At 39.9% G+C, this 20,669-nt stretch overlaps 1 protein-coding gene across 1 annotated transcript in view; it reads right to left on the reverse strand.

Annotated features, from left to right (window-relative positions):
- Positions 1–313: 313 nt before the first annotated feature.
- Positions 314–20,669, reverse strand: part of LOC134622982 (paralemmin-1-like) — a 30,853-nt gene continuing 10,497 nt past the window's right edge. Inside the window, exons 2-9 of the mRNA XM_063468237.1 lie at positions 11,636–11,693; positions 9,241–9,293; positions 8,664–8,744; positions 5,457–5,584; positions 4,763–4,835; positions 2,832–2,856; positions 2,205–2,255; positions 314–1,119 (exon numbers count right to left, since the gene is read on the reverse strand). Coding sequence (XP_063324307.1) covers positions 314–1,119; positions 2,205–2,255; positions 2,832–2,856; positions 4,763–4,835; positions 5,457–5,584; positions 8,664–8,744; positions 9,241–9,285 — 1,209 coding nt within the window. The 5' untranslated portion in view covers positions 9,286–9,293; positions 11,636–11,693. The remainder of the gene's footprint in view (positions 1,120–2,204; positions 2,256–2,831; positions 2,857–4,762; positions 4,836–5,456; positions 5,585–8,663; positions 8,745–9,240; positions 9,294–11,635; positions 11,694–20,669) is intronic.

A 20,669-nucleotide genomic window follows, 5' to 3' on the forward strand; every position in this document is an offset into this window, starting at 1 on the left:
GAGGAAAGGGAAGCAGCTTTCAGGCATTCTGATTTAAAAAAAATGATGGATGCACAAAACAAAGAGATGAGGGAAGTAATTGTTATGAACTGAGCAGCCAATGCACAGGCTGAAGGATACTGGCAGAGTGAAGAGGATGAGAGCAAATGCATGTACAGAGAGGGCATTTACATGACAGAGCAGCAGTCGCATTTTTTGGGCTTGGGTGACTCAGACGCCTCTCCCTGGCTAGCTGCGTTTGGGCTCTGTGCCTCTGCACTGGCTGGGCTGTCAGCGCCTGCTGGCTCTACCATGGTGCTGGGGGCTTTGGCGTTCAACAGGAGGGGTCCTGCTCCCCAGGCCCTGCCTCTGTTCTTTGGTTTTCTTGGGCATCAGCCAGAGGCACCTCCTGGAACTGATCAGTAAGACAGGTAGCCTCTTGTGCTTTTGATGCTGCCTCAGTTTCCTCTGGTACTGCTGCTGATTCTTCAGCTTGAACCTGTAGATCAGGACTAAGACTAGAAGGTTGTGCCTCAATATAGACAGGCAACAAAGCCACCACAGTGCTCTCTGGAGGACTGATTAGGGACTGCGACTGCACACAGGCTGGATCTTTCAATTCGTTGTCCTGGCCCTCAGTTTTTACATCTCCATCTTCATCTGGATTTGTCTTTATGCTATCATCTATGTCTCCCCATGGCTCACTCTCTGGCTCTGTAAAAGTTTCTGTTTGTACATTCTCCTCTGCAGCCTCCCCTCCCTCTTTGCTGGCTTCTGGATTTGGCAGAAGAATCTGGTCTGACTGCACGGATTCCTGTCGATCTGCCTGCGACACAACCTCTCCAGAAACATCATCCCCATCATCTGTGATGAAGATGCATTCTGCTCTCATCACCAAAGTCCCTTCTTCTTCCTCCTCTTCTTTAACATTGGTATTTGGAACCTGGACCAGATCTTCCTCAGAAACACCCGAATTCTTTCCCATCTCCACACTAACATCACTGGTTGGCCCATTAGTGAGTGACTGATTATTTTCATCTGAAGCACTAACTTCAGTTTTTTCCACACCATTGGTTACAATGACTCCATTTTCATCCAGTGGTGCCTCTTGGTTTACCTCTGTATCATCTTCAGTTGTTTCTGAAGAAACCAACAAATACATATCAATAAAGGTCAACAAAATTTGTTAAAAAATGTTGTTCATTCATTAATATTGAACTGAACCTTTTACATTGATTATAAACTTCCATAATGGCTGGTGTAGAAGCAGCTTTTCCATACAGTTAGAGGTTGCTTTTTACATCATTAGCTCAGTGCAGCCAATTCATGTACAACAATTAACCAAATGGTTTTCTATCCATGAATGATCCATTAGATGGACCTGCTCCATGAAGTGCATACTAATGAAGAGAGGTATCCATTTGAATGAAGCAGAACATATTGACCATTTCAACATCAGATAAAAATACATTAAAAAAGAAAAATAATAATAATATAGATCTATTTTTTAGCTGATGTTGAAATGGTTCATGTATATTATATATCTAAATAATAAAGGAAAATAAATATATGCTAAACCTTTTAGGCTCGGCCATGAGGTAAAGAAGTATTAGCTTAATACAGAGTTGGACACACGAGAATGGAAATAGGACAGGACTTAAACTAGATACAGTATGCCAACTAATGTTTTTGAAGCCATTTAAATTCTGCAGTCTGGACAAGAAAGTTCTAGGCACTGGATGATTTCAATATAAATGGATGGGTTGATTACATTTCACCAACTCTTTTGTCTACTTTAACAGCTTGAGTAGCATCCCAACGGACATGTCCACGAACCTGCTGAACTATAAAAATGCAAGTTATGCACTTAGGTTTCTATTAGCATATATTTAAATTCAAACCCTTATCCAACATGTGTAATTATTCATAACAGAACATATGATCTTCCTGTGCAGCACAGGTACGCGCGTGCCACTCTGTCCTTTATAATGCAAATTTCTATCAGTGTATACAACTCATATAGACAAGCACATCTGCAGGGAATTACGTGGTCTTTGAGGTGAGATAAACAGGGTCAGCACAAGCTGGTGATTAGATAAGAATTAACTAGAGGAAGAACAGAGAAAGGATAAGATTTTATCAGGCTCAGGATGATTACAGAGATTTTAATAAAAGCCTGGATGTTTCTGGATGATATTCTGTTGAGGTGAATGTCCTATGCCCACCTGATCCAGTTGAATAGTTTTCTCCATTCTGTGCAACATCACTGACCACTTCTAAGGACAAAATAATTAGTTATTAACAGACATGTAATGTGTAACTTGAGCATGCTGAACATGATGGAGCAATAATTAATCAGAATTTACAGTATAAGGTGTACTGCATCAGTTATTACACCTGTGCTTTGGATAAGCTGTCGTTTCCTGACTAAATAACGTTATTCTTTTCTATAGGATGGCATCCATTCACATTCCACTGCAAGTAAAGAAAGAAAAGCTGGAAGAAGTCCCAGAAATAAAGAAATGAAATCTAACCAGTATGGACTGATGCAATTAAGTAAAAGCAGAATTAGTAGCGCAGCTGTTGACTGACAGTTGGTAGGTGCCAGAAAAGTGTGCATGCACACATTGAAAGGCTTTGGACAGAATACCATGTGAGTGTTAAGTGAAGCAGGCAGATGGATGACAGCAATGCCTCACTCTACATTTATACATACAAATTCTCTATGAATTTAACTATTTTTCAGGGTTAATTTACTGAATTTATCACTTTCTTTGATTAAGAAGACAATGAAAAGCAAAGCACCAAATTTTAACATTTCTTAATTCCCAAAGAAATGTTCATCTACTTACCATCTCCAGCATGTGACATTTTTACCTGTTGGGTAAAAAGGAACAGGGGACAAATTAAATGTATTGTACTCAAATGGTGACATTGTGAAGTGTTGACTTTATAAAGTTTGCTAATTTCTACCCAACAGTATAATCAGTTGAGACAAGTGCAGTTTAAACTGATCTAAACTGATTAAACTTCCCCCTTCAAATGGGTGAGATCTGATGAGATTGAGACAGATGATCCGCTGTGGCAACCCCTAAAGAGAGCAGCCAAAAAAAGACGATGCACATTTTAAGTGTACTTAAAGTCAATGCTCTGTCATAAAATACAAACATTAAAAAAGCAACAACCACAATAGTGTGATAGAAAGAAATGAAGCTTTATTTCTGAACAGACTGTGGCTGTAGCCAGCAGGTGCCTGCTGGCGTCACCTCTGCTAATTCGAGTCACTGACTCTCTCAACCGTTATTGTGATGTTGATGCCCTTTGGGGCATTTCTAATGCAATTACCTAATTGCAGGCCATCCACGAAGCTCATTCTCCACTTTTAGTGACTGAAATTTTGGCATTTTAGCCTAAAACTTAGCTCTACAGCCTCATATCCAAATATAGTCACTTCTTATCCAAAAAATCTAAACGTGGCAGTAACTATAATGCTGAAGTTTATGCTGTTTAAAACCAGTGGGTGAAGTCACAGCAGCTGTTTTATATATGTAGATTATCTGTGGGAATTAAGTTTTTCATGTCACCATTTTGTGTGTCATGTTATTTTAATTGGATTTTTTGTAACTTGAGTTTTTTTGAAGGTCACCACATGTTATTTTCTGTGGTGTGTGAACATGCTTGTAGAATGATTGCAGTGTTAATGGCATTTATTCACATACTGACTAACTTATCATCTACTTCTTGCTGTGGCTTGAGCTTTCACCCTTGCTGAGGTGAGTCAGCACCACTCAGTCAGTGTAAAGCTAGCACAGCACTGCTGTGGGTTCAGATGTTTTTGGCCAACGTAATCATGCTGACGTAACATGGGTGGAGAGACTAGCTGATGATTTGCACTGAGATAATGATTTTATGTTTGCTGGATGAGTCATTAATAAGCTACGTCCCAGTCCTCCTCCTTTAGATTTAGCGCTCAACACAATTTATTTAGCCAGCTCCCCATAAACAAGCTGCTGCTGCAGCTGATGAGCAAAATTTATGTGGTTTTGCTGTAACCGGTGAAAGTTGACCCCATCTAAAGTGCTTAACCACATCAAACAGGCAAGAAGTGAAGAAAAAGTGTGAATTTGGTTTATCAGATGTACTGTACCTTTCACTCACTCCCAGTCTGGCCCACTAAAATCAAAGCCTTATTGGCTGAGCTTGTTTATAACATTTAATTTTCACAGAAGATAAGGTCAAGCATTCAAAGGTTCCTCTATCACAGCCAGCATGGCTAATAGGCTGTAAAAGCTATTAAAAGTGGAATCTTCTGTTTACGTCTCCTACTGATTTTAGTTGAGCTCCAAAAGCCAAGGTTAAGATATGCAAGTATGACAAACTTTACTAAAAGACCCTGAAGCAGACGGTAGACGAGGACAGACGACTTTTGTTCGACTATAAAGGCCTTCGGATGTGAGGTACACATACACGGCCTTGGCTTGAGCTAAAACAATAATTCAAGAGTGGATCTAGTGCCGTATTGTTTACATAACGGGGTTGCTTGCATTTATAAAGTTCCTGCTTTTGAACAAGAGGTGCTACATCAAAGGTACATTAAGAGTGGAATGCATTATGCATGGCAAAAAGCCACAGACAGAGGTTGTGGGAAATTTTCTGCTTAATGGAAGATGATGGAGCAAGCTTGTTCAACACATATTCCAACCCCTTTTGTGTCCACATAGTGACCGGGTGGGTGAGTGAGTGGGTGAGTGTGTGTGTGTATGTGAGCACACAACTACCGCACCGTTTCACCATCCTCTGTCCTTTTCTCCAGCTTTTCTTGCTCTTCTGCCAACTGCTTATTCTCTGACTGCGACCTGAGACGGACACAAATGTACAAAGAAAGAACAAACACAATCAAACCTATGATAACAACATTCTCATACTGGGTAAGGTCTAAAAGAACTTGGGTAAATATTACATTACCCTAACTGAATAATAGTAGGCATCACTACTATAAGCACTTTTTTCCCAAATTTTAGTTTACATTTCCTCAAAGGCCATGTACAACATGTGCTGGAAGACTTATAGGAAAGTGATACAAAGCTGTGGACCTTTGGAATAATTAGAATGGGATCTTTGTAATTTTCAGAGCTTTGACAACTTTGTCCACTACAGTTCAGAAAAATCTCTTCATGTGTGGCTCCTTCTCTGCTTGAGTTCAGTACTGGCAGGATTAAAATTCAGTTTTGCCAAAGAATACATTATGTACAACAAAAGCAAAGAAAAAAAGAGAAGAAAACTATTAGAAGACTGAAACAGAAGAGGGTATTCTGCAATATACATGAAGTTTCAACTATGCAAATACAACTGAATTGTGACACTTCTCTCATTCTCTGCTTTGCTAACTGTCTCAGACACACACAAAATGTCTTCCTTGTCTTCTAGCACTAACACACAGATGCACACACACAAAATCCCACAAACTGTGGATGTACTTTTCAATGTGCTCTTCCATATCCTGGGCCTGGGCACTCCATGGAGGGGAGTGAAGGCTCTCAGCGTCCAGAGAGGTCGGGGACAAGGGAGCTCCTTCCATTAACCACTGCTCTCTCAGCGACTTTCTCTACAGGAACAAAGAAGGAGTGAAGGAGATGAAGGGAGAAAAAAAACAGTGAACCAACTTTCATTAGTATTGTAGTTCATTAATGTAATTATATTATTGATGTGTTTAGAGGGTAATAATATGGAGAAATAGACTGCAAATATTTTATATATATCCTGATTATATCTCGGATCATTTTCAGTCATATTTTTTAAGCAGCATTGCAAATCAATAGGTAAACTGGCTTATTAGCAGCACTGGAGGCCTGCCAACACTCAGTTTTTTAATGTTTTCTCCTGTATTTTAAGACTCCCAGCATTATCATTGTGTGTCTAATGATACGCACTTTGCCAAACCATCCATGAAACACAGTCTACACCACAGACATAATAAAAGAGGGACGTGGCTCCAAGACTTATCGTTGCATAGAGGTTTATGGGAAAACAGCCCTCTGCCCTCTTGGTCTGTGACCTCAGTAAACACTTTCCTGATGACTTTACTGGACTCAAACACTGTTTCAGGTCACATTAAATTGAACATTATTCATTTTATAAATTATAGTAATTTTAAGACTTAGACAGGAGGATTATAAAGGGTACTGCTGATCAGTTAACAATATGTCACTCACAAGTGGTTAGCCAGTAAACATGCAGCTTCATATCCATCATGTCTAATTTCAAAATCCCACAATAAAAAAGGTCAGGGTAACAGGACAAAACAGCAGCTGAAATCATGGTGACTACATCCTTAAAAAAAAACCCAAAACAGACTGTCTATTGTCTACGTGCACAATCAACACACTGTATATAATTTTAACTCTTCTGCCACCTTAAGCTACCAACACAAGACCTGAAACAAGAGGTGTGTGTACAACTAATAACTGTGTAGGAAGATCTTTTAGATGCTTCACAACTTTTACTTCGAAGGTACGGTAACAAAATGATGAAAACAAATAAATGTGACTTGGGACATATGTTTGAAGTTGAAACATTTTCTAAAACTGTACTACTGGATTTTTAGCATGATTTTTAAAGAAAACATGGTATCCAAACAGTCAAATTATTGACAGGTTTGAAGAGCTCTGTGATATTTTTGTGCATTTGTTGAGTATTTCATTTGGTGGATTGGCCAGAAACCAAGAGACTTTTTTTGCTATTTGTTAGCACAGGAGAACAGAGCTGTATGAATTTATTTTTATCTTCTGTCTTTTATTTTTTTATTATTCTGATTTATTATGTTTTGTATACATATAGATATGAAAAAAGTATTCTTACTAATGTGATTATGTATCAAAGCTATTAGAAAAGAGGTCTTTTGTTGATTTTGTTTATGTCTGGCTTGTTACCATTAAGGTGTATAAATATTGCCTGTAAAATAATAAATATATAAATTAAACAGAACGTGCAGCTGATCAACCCCTTCAGCAACTAAACATCAACAGCGGTCCATATATAAGTTTAACAGCACAGTCAGAATGTTTAACAAATGACAGAACACCGCTACTAGCCTACTTAGCTCGAGGCTAACCTGGGCTAGTAGAAATTAACCATAAATAGATTAATAGACTACAAGAACATTAATAAAACAGCTTCAGAAAATGAAATACCTACAGATAGCGGTTCAGCAAGGTTATTTAGAGTAGATAAATTATATCTGGAACGTAGTGAAAGCAGTAGAGTTAAGCTAGCTTACTGTTAGGTTACTCTTACTGTGCTGTTAGGTTATGGAACCGAGCTAGCATATTGCTAGTAGGGGTTGCTACCAGCAACAGATGTTTAACTGAAACTCAAGGCCTCTGAACTAACTGCAGGTGGCAGATAATAAAACAGGAAAACAGTGCAGTAATATTTCATTAACACTTGAGGCAATATATTTAATGCAGTTTGGGGACATTTAAAATTTAATAAATTTTAAATTTAATAAATTTAATTTAATGTTAATTTTTACTACAAAAACTAACATTTGATCATGTTATGATAATAAACAGATTTTGTTGACATGTACTGTATATTCTGAAATCGGCAAAAGTCAATATTGCCATATTATACTTAGAAAAAAAAGGAAATCCCAGTTGGCCAAGAAAATTGCAATTTGTGACACCGGGTGAGCTCTATCACAGTGCTCAACGTGATATAAATCTTGTAAAAGCGATATCTCTCACTCTGTAATACGAGGCGATGTCTGCAAGCTTCTCAGAAACCACTCTGTTCCAGATTATTGGCCCATGTGTTCAAAATCTGGCCACCATTGGCCAGTAGTTTCCTACTCAAAAGTAAACGTCACAATACCATCTCTGTGTTTTCTCCTGCTGCGCAGGACAAGCCTAGCTCTGTTTCCCTCCCTGTGCCTTTGGCTAGCTAGGCAGGCCCCTCTAAACTTCTCTGCAGGTCAGGAACTGCATATAAGCTGCTGCTCCCACTTATCAAATCCTTGCATCTAACCAGAGGTTAGAGTCAATGTCAAAGCTAATGAATGTGCTAAAAGCTGTAACGATAATAACTCCTGCGAGACGGCAATACAATCATGTAAGATTAATCGCTGAAGCCTCTTGCAAATAGACTTTTGATCTCAAAAACGCACATTTGGAGCACTCTGCACAAATTCACAGGCAAACACAATATTCTGTTACAGGATTTATACTGGCACACACATGCATACCTGCATGCACACAAACACTTTCTGCACAAATTTCACAAAATTTGAGGAATGTGCCCCAGGGCAGCATAACACAGTGGAGTAGGAAGTTGGAACACCAGTGTGGAAATGATGTGAAAACAATAGAGCAGCTCTGTAACTATGTGAGTGTGTAAACACACACATAAAAACTGATTTCAACAAAGGAAGGCTTGCCGCTAACCCTGTGAGAGAGTGGCAGGGCGAGGAAATGTGCAAGTCTGTACTTACAGCTCATCCGTGTGTCTATGTGTGAGATACTGAATGTGAAAAGGAAATAAATTTGGAGGCAATCTGCTTGTTAACAAGCTGGAATGAGCCTACGGAGGATTTTAGCTGAGTGAAATTAAGGCTGTGTCTCTCTGTGTGAGTAAGTGTGTAAATGAATAAGACAGGTTAGCTCATCCTGAATATGTGTGTGTCAGACCTTGAACTGCCGTAGTCTGAGCTTCTCATCCTCCTTCTCTCTTCTGGATCTGTCCTGCTCTTCCTGCAACCGACGCTTCTCCTGCAAAAAAGAAGAGGAGGAATGCGAAATATGGCAAGGAAAGAGAATAAATATGGACATACTTAGAGAGTTTAGTAGAAATGAAGAGAGGCAGCAGGAAGATGATTTGGAGAAACGTGCAACAAAAAATATAAGGTATAAAGAAAGAGTAAATAACACATCAGAAATAAAGAAAGGTGAGAAGCAGCCATGAAGAAGAAGTTAATGGAGAGGAGAAGTGAAATGAGGACACCTATCTAACCACCCATCATGTATAGGACACTGTCACTGTGAACATTAGGTGTACTCTATTTTACATAACGCTCAAAGCAGCTGTTGCCTGGCAAACTGGTGTTGTTTTCGTGGGACCAGGGACAGACTGGCTCAGCACGCAGCACACTCATTAAAATATTTAAGAGTTAAGGACAGCTCTAAGAGCACGGTCTCTTCACCCTCTTTTTTTCTGTGTATGCAGATAAATGTGCATATGTGTGTGTGTGTGTGTGTGTGGACTCACAGCGATGGCCTCAATGCGCTGTTTGTATTTCTCAGCCTCATCCATCTCGGCACCTGGGACAAAAACAAGACGGGATAGGATCAAAGGTTAAAGATCAGAGGTTAAACAAATATGAGGCGAGTCAGCTGGATGCATTTATGCTCAAAATGTACCATATTCACTGAAATAAGAGAATGCGCTTCAGCACTTATTTTGGATGAATGCTCTGGATTCCTATTATGCGTTTCCTTTTGTTGAGATGTCCATGTTATGCAGTTTTTGACGAGGTTCTTGCAAAAAATGTCTCTGGCCTGAAGCAGTATTTCATAAACTTTTTTCAAACTTTTCTCAATAATGTTCCTCCTTTGAATTGTCTTCTCTAAGGGAAGCCCGAGCAGCTCAAAGCATTTTCTAGTAGAAAAAAAGAAGACGCCTGCATAATATGTGTCATTGAACATAAAAAGACTTAAAATACTACTCATTAGCTGTTTAAATCCATCACTAAGTTAATGATAAACAGTATTTTGATAACTTTATTTTTGCTGTGTTGTAACATTAGAACCACAAAACCATTTATTTTCTTCCTCTGTCTGGTTTAGAAACTGGCTGGCTAATTACGAAGTGCATCGGAAACAGAAATACTGAATATAAAAATGTAGTTTATCAAACATTTTTCTATCAACTTACAACATTTTTGTTTAAAAACATGCATAACTGATAGGTTTTAAATTAACATAAAAAAATCAGAAGAACCTTCGGCTCTATTTAAACTAACACTAGGGGTTCTAGTACCCCCAGTTGAGAAACACTGGTTTGAAGAGTGTATAAAGATGAGAATCAAACAACATTTCTGCATTGGTCCCCAACTCTTGGAGTGCAGTTGAGTCTCTACATCAGAGGACACAGCGGCAGCTAATGAGCGGTAACAAAAATCAAAGGCAGGAATTTAGCCTTTGCTATTTGTGAAGTATGCAGCTGGACTAGCATTAGTATGTATCCTCATTATCAGACCCAATATGACTCACGATCATCCCCCCAAAATGTCTTTCCAGTACCCCCATTAAGCTTTATGTTTTTGTCATGGCGCAGCCTCAGGCATCTGCAAGAAGATAAGCACAGACAATATTTGTTTTCCCTTGCAGCTGACACTCTGTGGGACAATATTTGAGTTACCCCAAACTAGGAGCAGAGCCACACATAGCAACCAGCTCACGGCAACTCAGTCATTACTGACTTCCTGCCATCACAAGCCATAACTCTCCATATTTTGCTCTCCACAGACTGAAACTCTTAAAATAAAATTTAAAAATAAAGTTAACTTCCTAGGAGAAAAACAACAGGTATTTCTAACCCGCATGTAATTCAGCACTGACTAGGTTCCATAAAAATATAGAAAACATAATTAAAACAGTTATTGGAAATTGAAGTTTGGGGTTTTTTTTTCCCTACACAATGACAGCAACATTTTGCTTGTCACCGTCAATCCTGTGTGGTATGCTAGGAGTGCTGTCCTACACCAGTAAACATTTAGCCACCAGGGTAACTGAGATGTCACATTGGGACAGATCTGACTAATGCAGGGAGCCGTTTCTATACCAAATGCCACGCTGTCACAACTACTGCTGCTAATCGCCATCACAGCGCTTTGAAGCGCAAAATATGTGCTTACCAATGCACAACATGCACTCGCAAAACACTTTCCAGATGCATAACCTGTAAAACCTCATAAAGATGGTAATAAGCACACCAACAGGAAGGTTACATTTCAGAGATGATGCCGGATTTGAGACTAAAATACAACTTTATCCTGGCACATCAAATTCAATAAAATAAAAAGAAGCTGCCAGAATAAGCCTTGACACATCAACTCTTGGACACATTGCTTGTTTTTCCACAAAATGCCCTCCCCATCCTGATACACGCACATTGAAAATCAGGTCTCTTTTTTTTTCTTCCCAGAAGGCAACCTAGCGCTTTAGCTTATGTTGCTCCTAAAATATGGTAGATCTTTCAGGGCTTATCATAGCAAGAAACTTTCTCTTACCAACACCTGAAGGATTCCTTTTGGCACCCTCCAGGAGTGGGGAAGGTAGTGGTGGTGGAGGGGGGGGACTAAAATAAAATATATGAAAATGTGCATGCACTTTGTATGGAGAGGGGAAACAGACAAAGATGGAAAAAAGGAGGAAAGAGAAAAATTTTGATGAGGACACAACCTCTAGCATGGCTCTCATTATTCTGCCGTTCTCTAAAAGTAAAAGCATCAGCAGAAAGACATGGGAAAATATATACATATGCTATATATAAAGAGACAACAGAATGCAGCCTTCAAGAGCAAAAGAGCAAAAGAGGTAGAAAGAGACAAAATCTTATTGTGCCAGGGTTTTGAATGACTGAAGGTGCAGTGACAGCTTACAGTATAACCCTCCGTGGGGAGCGGCGGCTTGTGTCTCATCAGGGCTCCAGGAGAGCGCCTAGAATAGCAGCCAGAGATAAACAAGCAAACACAAACAAGAGCTTTGATGAGGAGGTATTGAGGAGCTCCCCGTAGACACACAGACTTCGATAATTAGACATGATACAAGAGGGTAGAGAAGGGAAGGCTGACAAAGTCAAAAAGTTAAGAGACTAGGAAAGTCAAGCTGGCTGAAGCTACAGAAACGGAGAAGATGTAAGGGGACGGAGGTGACATGTGCAAATGTAGCAACTGCTTAAGGATTGTGATTTCTTATTGTCACTGCTAAATGTGACTGACCTGTAACACAAAGAGGCAGAGAGCAAACACTGTAGAGTCAGAGAGAAAACAAAGGATTTAGAAGAACAGATCCTGATTGTCATCAAACTCAGGTCAGTGGGTTTGCAGCTAAACCAAAGAATCAATTTGTAATCTGGAATTTTAAAAGCCTGGAAGTGGCGCAAAGAAAAACATCCAACATCTGGAGAACTGATTTCCATGCCCTCTGGTGAGGAGCATTTCAAAACCAATCAGTCAAGCTAAGTCAATTTTGTTAATACAGCTCCAAATCAAATCCAAAGTGCAAACACTGACACTGTCTAACTCTAGAACCTTAAAGCAAATGCGCTACAAGCATATTTTAAAAGGATAAAAAACAGCACGATGTGCACGATGGGAAGATGCGTAGGTGATGTTAGAATAGACAGAAATGGTAAAACAAAAACAAAAATCAGATTTGTGGGGACAGCAGTCTAAGCAGAAACAACCTGACTTCCTCCTCCCTTGCCATCTCTTCCAGGAGGACACCAAAGGTTTTTCCAAGCAGGCTAAGAGACATAAGCTCTCCAGCAAGTCCTGGGTCTGCCCCTGGGCCTCCTCCTGGTAGGAAATGCCTGAAGCATCTCACGCAGGAGGTGGCCAGGAATCATCCTAGTCAGATGCTTGAACCTCCACATGGGGGATATTGGCTTGAACCCCTCTTGAATGACCAAGTTCTTCACCATGTCTCTAAGGGACACCCTGCCACCTTTGGGAGGAAACTCATTTCTGCCACTTGTATCTATTATCTCAATCGTTCAGTCTCACCCAGAGCTCATGGCCATAGGTGAATGTAGGTACATAGATCGACCAGTTAATCAACAGCTTCACTTCACCACAGCTACAACGTCCACATCACTGCTAACACCAAACCAATTTTCAGTCTCCAGTTCCACTCTCTACTCACTTATGGCCAAGACCCAAGATACTGATACTCCTCCACTTGGTAGAGCTACTTATTACCAACCCCTAACTGGGCAATCCACCCTTTTCTGACTGAGAACCACGGCTTCAGACTTGGAGGTGCTAATCTTTATCCCGTCCTCATTGACACTCGAATGCAGGCCATCCAAGTACAAACTGAAAAGTCAAGTCAACAAAACCCACACCCCCCAAATTAGGAGTCATATGAATATGAAATCTTTTTTTTAAACTATGAATCTTTTCACCTCAACTGTGAATATTAACACGACTCCCACAATCATATTCTGGCATTAAGAAAGCCCAGCAGCGCATAAATGTGTGGGACTTCAGGGCCTTTGTTAATTTGGCCTAAATCCAATACATCCCAGAAGCAGACAGCGGCAATTAAGTCATGTGGTCATAATCATAGTTTTGCCACTACAGCATTTAATTACAGATAATGCTTCACCTGTAACACCTGCTACATGCCAGCTTAGATCAGTTCCATTAAACCAGATTTGGTTTTGAATGCTGTAATTTGCATCGAACACAAAGCTTGCCAATTGAAGCTATCTGCTCTCAGTGGTATGACCCTCTACCACACACACACACTCACACACAGTAGTCTGTGTGTGTCTAGCAATGCTGAGATATCATTAACAATAACCATTTTGCCAATGTGAGCCAACATAAACAATACAAGGACAGACTGAAGAGCAGAATTCAGCCATCAATAACTTTGTTCTTCAAAGTTCTAGATGTCGTAGTGCTTTCCCCTCTGTGACATATAAAAATGGCTGGTATAGAAAAGATCTCTCTTGAGAAATGTAAGGGTCAACTATCCACTATCAGAAATAAATGGCAGCTTCAAGGGATGCAACCATACATTTGCTTAGCGCCAGTTGACCGATTCACGCTGACTTGCATCAGCCTGTTGGCCCTTCTTGGGCACTTCAATGAACTGTTAATTGATGTGTTCAGTGGAAGGCTGAGGAAGTCGAGTCACCGTCATTCAGCATTACCCCAGCAGGGTTTCTTTACAAACATTCCTCCTGCCCTGTTGCAAAAGAATGTGGCGCATATTTGCCGTGCATGCATGTGTATGTAAAAATGTATATTTGCCTAGTGGGGAGTCATGAAGTCTGTATACCAAGTGCTTGTGTAGTGACATTAGCTCTGTGGGAACAGATGGAGGAACAGTAGGGTGTCTGCAATGCAAACTATAAGTATTATAGAATTACAGCTCGCAGTTTGTGCTGTTCTCTGATCCACACCGACGGGGAGTGCACAATTGACTGCATATGAGACTGAAAAATGGGAAAGTTGGGTAGTGTTATTTCTAAAAGGCAAGGCACTTAATCAAAAGACCAGAACAACTTCCCTACAAACTTTGATGTTCAGCTAAATCACAGGGCGAATGTAAAGAAAAGTCTGAGAAAATACCACAAAAACCGAAACATTAGCATTTTATTTTTCGACCGCTTTAAAAAGAAAGTCTCTAAAAAGTCTGCGTGGGATGCAATCAGCACAGTCAGTGTTACCTGATAGGCAGTCATCACATACATCAATGCCTCATGTTGGTCTCTATTAGGTGGAATACAACCTATAGTGGTAGGAAAGATGCAATGTCTATATAAGCTTGCTACATGGGTGTCATAGAAATCTAAAGGATGTTTCTGAGCTGAGAACCTTATTTAAAAATAATAAATGACTCAAACATGAGAGCAGCAACTGCAGTGAATCATGGAAACTGAACTTTTGGTATGAGACTAACAAGATTGTGACATGGTGCACTTTGAGTCCAGACATTGCTACATTGGGATAAATGATTGACAAAGCTCCTGTGATGAACAACTGGCTTAAACAGGAGCACTATAGCACCCTAAATATATTGTGGGGAAATTGCATCAATTTAGTCAAAAACTGAGATTCGGCTTTACGTTAGGAAGCCTAAAATACTTTCACACATATAGGGGAGGACGGTGAGGAGAGGGAGTCACTGAAAGGCCACCCATTTACATTTTGATTGTGGGTGAGGATGAAATCATGCTGCTGACAGAAATGCAGAGAAGCAGGGTGGCCAGCACCGCAAGTTTCTGCTCCATTTTTTTTTAAAGCTCCTTTCACAGTTCATGCTATAATGACGCTAAGAATACCCCCTCATTAAACTGCTTTTCCTGGTTCAACCCGAAGCAAACAAAGAGGGTTGACGACTAACACAGCGGTGTAGGTGTGCAGGATGGCGTCCTGCTATGCTGGCTCCCCGTTTCACACAGATGTTGATTCAGCTCTGTGACTGGCTCTGTTACAGGCTTAAAGGCAACAATAACCACATAAAAAATGCATAATGGCAATGTATGACTATGTGAAAGGGGCTTTGAAGAGATGTGGGGATGGAGGTGGGAGATCAAAAAAATAAAAATAATATAAAAGAACGCGCCGACTGAGAGGAGTGGGGAGCAGATAAGCGTGCGGTATCGTGTGTCCTCAATTACTATAAGCTTATCTAAGTACTAACAGTTAGCTTTTTTTCTTTCATAAAAGCAAACCTCATACGCTGAAATCAAGTATAAAGTTTATTGCATCAGCTTGAGGCTCATTTACAATATTGCTTCTAAATGTCCTATTTGTGTTTCTGTTCAGTATTGCTGTAGTTCTTTTCAGCCTTGGGGAATAGAGTATTCAACTGTAGCATTTAAACTGCAGAAAGGAATAGTCAAAGAGGACAGGAGCAAAAAAAAAGGTTCAAAAACACACTGGGACTAAAAGTTCAATCTGGAAAGTTTCACATTTTCTAATCTGTGAAACAAAGAGAGACAGACAAAGTATTTCAAGGCCACCGCAAGTTCAAAATATCCTTCCACCAAAGTGCTTGGGAACAGGAAGAGCAAAAACATCATCCTTCGGCAGGAGAGCATGCAATCTCACCGACCCTGATCTCTGAACCGATGCATCCTCTGCTTTCGTCACCGGCTCTTGCTCAGGAAGAGGCAGATTTAAAGAGCCTGCAAACTTACTGTAAAACAAATTAGCAGACTGAACTTCATTTGGAGACGAGTCAGTCAAAGAAGCAATTATTCTTTAGCTTGAGGGATGGACAGAGCAAACTGTAGTAAAGTGCTTTTTCATCAGCTATTGACTTTTGGTTGCTTTACAGACCCAGCAGCAGAAATTACTTACTGGAGATGGACATCCTGCATATCTAGATGTGTAGCTTGGATGGTTCTGCCTCAAAAGCACACGGCCAACATCCTCTGATTGACAGTCCAGGTCGGGGAAATGAAAACACCACATTCCACTGCTCTGTGTGCATGCGTGCACGCGCGTGTGTGTGTGTGTGTGTGTGTGTGTGTGTGTGTGTGTGTGTGTGTGTGTGTCTGTGTGCACAAATCAGAAAAAACAAAAACAAAAAAGTTTAATGTGCAATTTGTGTGTGCATTCTAAATCACAGAGCTAACAGTGTAGTAGACATTGGAGCATGTTGAGGATTATCAGAATCAACAGCAGACATCACAGAGCCACTCCAAGTCATTTATCCACTTCATAACTCCAACTACAACCTAGCATCTACATAACAAAGAGGATAAAACAATTTGTGAATATAAAAGCACAGAGAAAATCATCCACCTACGAATCTCAGATTTATCAGAGGGTTACCTTTGCAGATGTGAACAGTAAGCTTGCACAAGTCATCACAAGGGAACGCATTTGCTTGAAAGCATCAAAGGACTCACTGCAGGAGGATATCAAAAGACATGTTCCAGTGGCTAAGACTAAAGTGAGTTTAATGCACTGACAATCTGACTAAACAGTGTTGAGAGAGGAGACAGTGATGGAACAAAAGCACCTCCAAGGAGCAAATCTCTTTGCTCTCATTTGGTCTCTTAAGTTTTACAGCAGTGAAAAAGATTCAGCGGGATCAATAGGATCCTGTCAGGTAATACACTCACAAGTGCATGTGTGCGCACAGACACAGACACACACACACACACACACACAATAGAGTCCCTGTTGAGCAGGTAGTGGGCTGGTCTTCGTTCTGCCCGCAGTATCCTGCTCCAACATAGCACACACCCACAGAACTCCATCCGGGGTTGTACCTCAAAGCAAGTTCAAAGATATGTTTTTGTGATCTTGCTTCACTAAACCTAATTTCTCCTGTAAGGGCTAATACAAAGGTGCTTATAACATATTTGAATCGACCAATGATTTCTCAATATAGCTATGACCACATTCAAATTAAATGGGTGATGTTGTCAGCTTATGACCAGTCACAAATCAGGAAAGATCTACTGGCAGCAGAGCAGGCACATTTTACAAGAGCAAACTATATATATATATATATATATATATATATATATATATATATATATATATATATATATATATATATATATATATATATATATATATATATATATATATATATATATATATGACAAGGTTAAACACGTTACATGCCAAAAACAGCAGCGTTGCTCCAGCCCTAGCAGCACTGTGTGAATGTGTGTGTTTTAGGAAAAGTGTTCAGAGCTTGATCGTAATATTAAACTGTCTGGAAGCAAGTAAAGTACAAATAAACAATTCTAACCAGCAAGAAAATCTACGCTTATACAAAAGGTCAACAACTACAAAGTGTTGGACATGAAAAGATGGAAACAGATAAGCCACATCTGTGAGAAGAAGAACAACAGCAAGGGTTTAAAAATACTTGCCGTCAGTGGTTAAAAAGAAATTTATAGATTGCATGAAAAAAGGGCTGACTCTGCTGGAATCTATATTTCTCATTGATGCTCGCCAGGAAAGACAAAGATTTTAAACAGTCTCTGAAATCTATACACCTCACTTTCTCTTACGCAGGGCTACAGGATATTCTGAGAAGGAATGAATGATGATGCAATTTTCAGAGAGGTAACTGGTCAATTGGAAGCGATTTTCATATGTGCTGGTCTCTTATCTTGAACGTAACCTGTTCCCGGGCAGATTAGGTGGGCAGAAAGTGAATCATATTCATAATCCTCGGCTGATTCATGAACTCCGGTTGTGATTCTCTTTAGCAACTGGAGTTTGTTTCATTTGGTCTGAAGCAAGAAGAAAAAGTTACACATTGTAACCTATTAGAACTGGAATGTCAGTGCTACATGGATCCATGTACAGAAATGAAGCCAAAACGAATGATAGAGGGCTCTTTCTTTATGGAAGGTTTAGTTTCTTTTGTGTCACAAATAGCTCAGAAAGGTACAGGAATTACTTATTGGGAACAATTTTAGCCAAGACTGCAGCTTGACTGAATAGTGTTATCCTGTATCTACCAAAATTATCTACCAGGTCTGCCTTGCTGTGCCTACTGACATATTCTGTGCTGTTAAACTACAGTTTGTGCAGCCATTATGTCTTTGGGCAAACACACAGATGGCTGAAAGAATACTAAATACCGTATATGGCTACCTACTGCTTGATGCTGCCCTCTGAGTGGTTCTCAAGACGGGCAAGCTTCTGATCACTAGCTATGTCAAACTCACCATCTGCCACACACATTTAAAATATTAAGTCTAGATGGATTTGGGGTGAGAAAAATCAGTTCCACAGCCATTAGGCTGAGAAACTGATCAAAAGCGACAGCATGGCGAGGCCTTTGTTAAGACCTTGTCATCCACTCATCAAATCAGCAGAGGGGCTGCAGAGATTAACACGGTCATCCAGAACATACATATGTATGACGAAGCTGAAGAATAATGCGCGACGCAGCTTGGATGAGTCATCGTGGCTTACTGAGTATGATTAACATGCAGGATTATCTGTTTTATCCAAATGTGAAGAAGTCAGATTGCTGTAAGAGTCTAACTGTACGCACTTTAGAGAATGGCTCAGTTTTAGAAGTGTCAGTGTGCGGAAACACCTCTGTGATCTGAAGGTTTGTGTGAAGTCAGCTCAGGCAGTCTTAATGTAATTAAGAGCTAACAGGGGATTATTATTTTGTACTGAAGATTTCATAATGTTCACAAAGATTATATTTAAATTTGGACTAGATTAAGGTAAAATTTCAGTATTTTTTTATTTGGCCTGTAAAATCAGTGAATCTCTTCATACCTTAAATTATGGTATGTTGGGTTGGACTTCTCTAAGGAAAGATAACATTATACAATGGATCGACTTTGTGATTGGGTTTTTAAAAACATAAAATAATTGCATTTCATTTATCATCCATGATACACTAAACACTTCTCCACTTCCCATAAGCCACCACTGAAAGACATTAACTTTTGAGAATGGTGACTATATAAATGAAAACTGAACTGAACTTAAACTAAGCTAAAAATGTTAAATTTGACCTTTTGAACATTGAACAAATTATGTTTAATATACAGTTTTTGCTACTATTTGTGCCAATGACAGAAAAGGTGTTAGAGTTTTCATCTCAATGAATAAATAAAGGCTTGATTAAGTTTGAGTGATGCGAATTTTGTCATCAGAGGATCAGTGCCCTCAAATTTGTTGTGCTACCATTGCAGCGAGTACTCCAGATGTACTCCTAAGGGACTTGAAAAAGTGAACAACAGTAACTGCTCATCCGTGGTGCCCGTAGCTGTTTGTGTGCATCCACAAGTGAGCCTAATCCCAGCCTCAAGCTTCAATTAAAACAAAACCAGTAGTTAAACTTTTAGTTTTACAGCTAGTTTTGTTTGGTTTACTGTAGTCGATGACAGTGCAACTTAGTCACTGCTTTGAAAAACACAGCTATGAGAGCATGATGAGTGGCCATCTAAAACCACCCAAGGTGTGCCTTTATCCACATCTTCTTAGCTGTGGACAGCTTGCAATTAAGCCCACGCACTTCCAAACACTATAGCCACTGTCCCACTGCAGGGCCAGCAGAAACTGCAAAGGAATGCAACACACTGTTCAGCATGTGGATCTAGTAAAATATCCCTATTAATATCACTAAAGGTTTCAGCCGTGTTTCCCTGGGCTAGGTGAAACCTATCGACACGGAAGATGTTTGCACTTTACCAAAATGACCATCATGAAAGCACTGGCTAATAGCTGGGTTACCACCCAGCTTTTTGTTTGCATGTAGACTAAGTCATGACCCTGCATGACAGCTATAAAGTGTCACCCTTAAACTGTAAGATGCGTAATCACTGTGCTTTCAGTGTTTTGGTATGCACAAATTCCCTCTATCTGCAGCTACGAAACACTGTGCACAGGTAGTCAAGGTACGTATTAGTTTTCCCGATAAGTAGGAAACCACTGGTTTTTAACCCTGAGGTGGAATGCACCGAGTGGGTGGTGTTACACTCAGATGAGTGAAGATTATATGTTAGATGAGGCTTCACAGGAAAGCGAGAGAGGGTAACTCAATGTCATTACAGTCATTATAACCTTTTACAGTATATTTCACTTTGGTACATGGTGCCAGTGTCATTGCAAGACGTATACTGTTTACATAATAGCTCTAGAAGTGTAAACTTGAAATGAATCTGTAATTTTAAAAGGACTAAAACCTCCTAACTTGGAGGAGCAGGGCGAGCTTCAGAAATGAAAAAAGTAAGGGGAGATTAAAGAAAGCATAAAAGACAGATGAGACAGAGACATAAAAAGAAGTAGAGAGGTTAAAACAAGCGGGAGAACAAGAATTAGAGGAAGTGAAGTTAAGAGGGGGATCAGAGTTTCAAACACCTGTTCTGACAAGTCCTGACAAGACACTTGAGGCAGTAACACCACTTTTAACAGTCTACCCGCACACATTAAGTTCACACTAAGACTCTTTATA

The sequence above is a fragment of the Pelmatolapia mariae genome, unplaced genomic scaffold (assembly GCF_036321145.2).
Source record: "Pelmatolapia mariae isolate MD_Pm_ZW unplaced genomic scaffold, Pm_UMD_F_2 NODE_ptg000309l+_length_52839_cov_1, whole genome shotgun sequence".
Taxonomy (NCBI): Eukaryota; Metazoa; Chordata; class Actinopteri; order Cichliformes; family Cichlidae; genus Pelmatolapia; species Pelmatolapia mariae.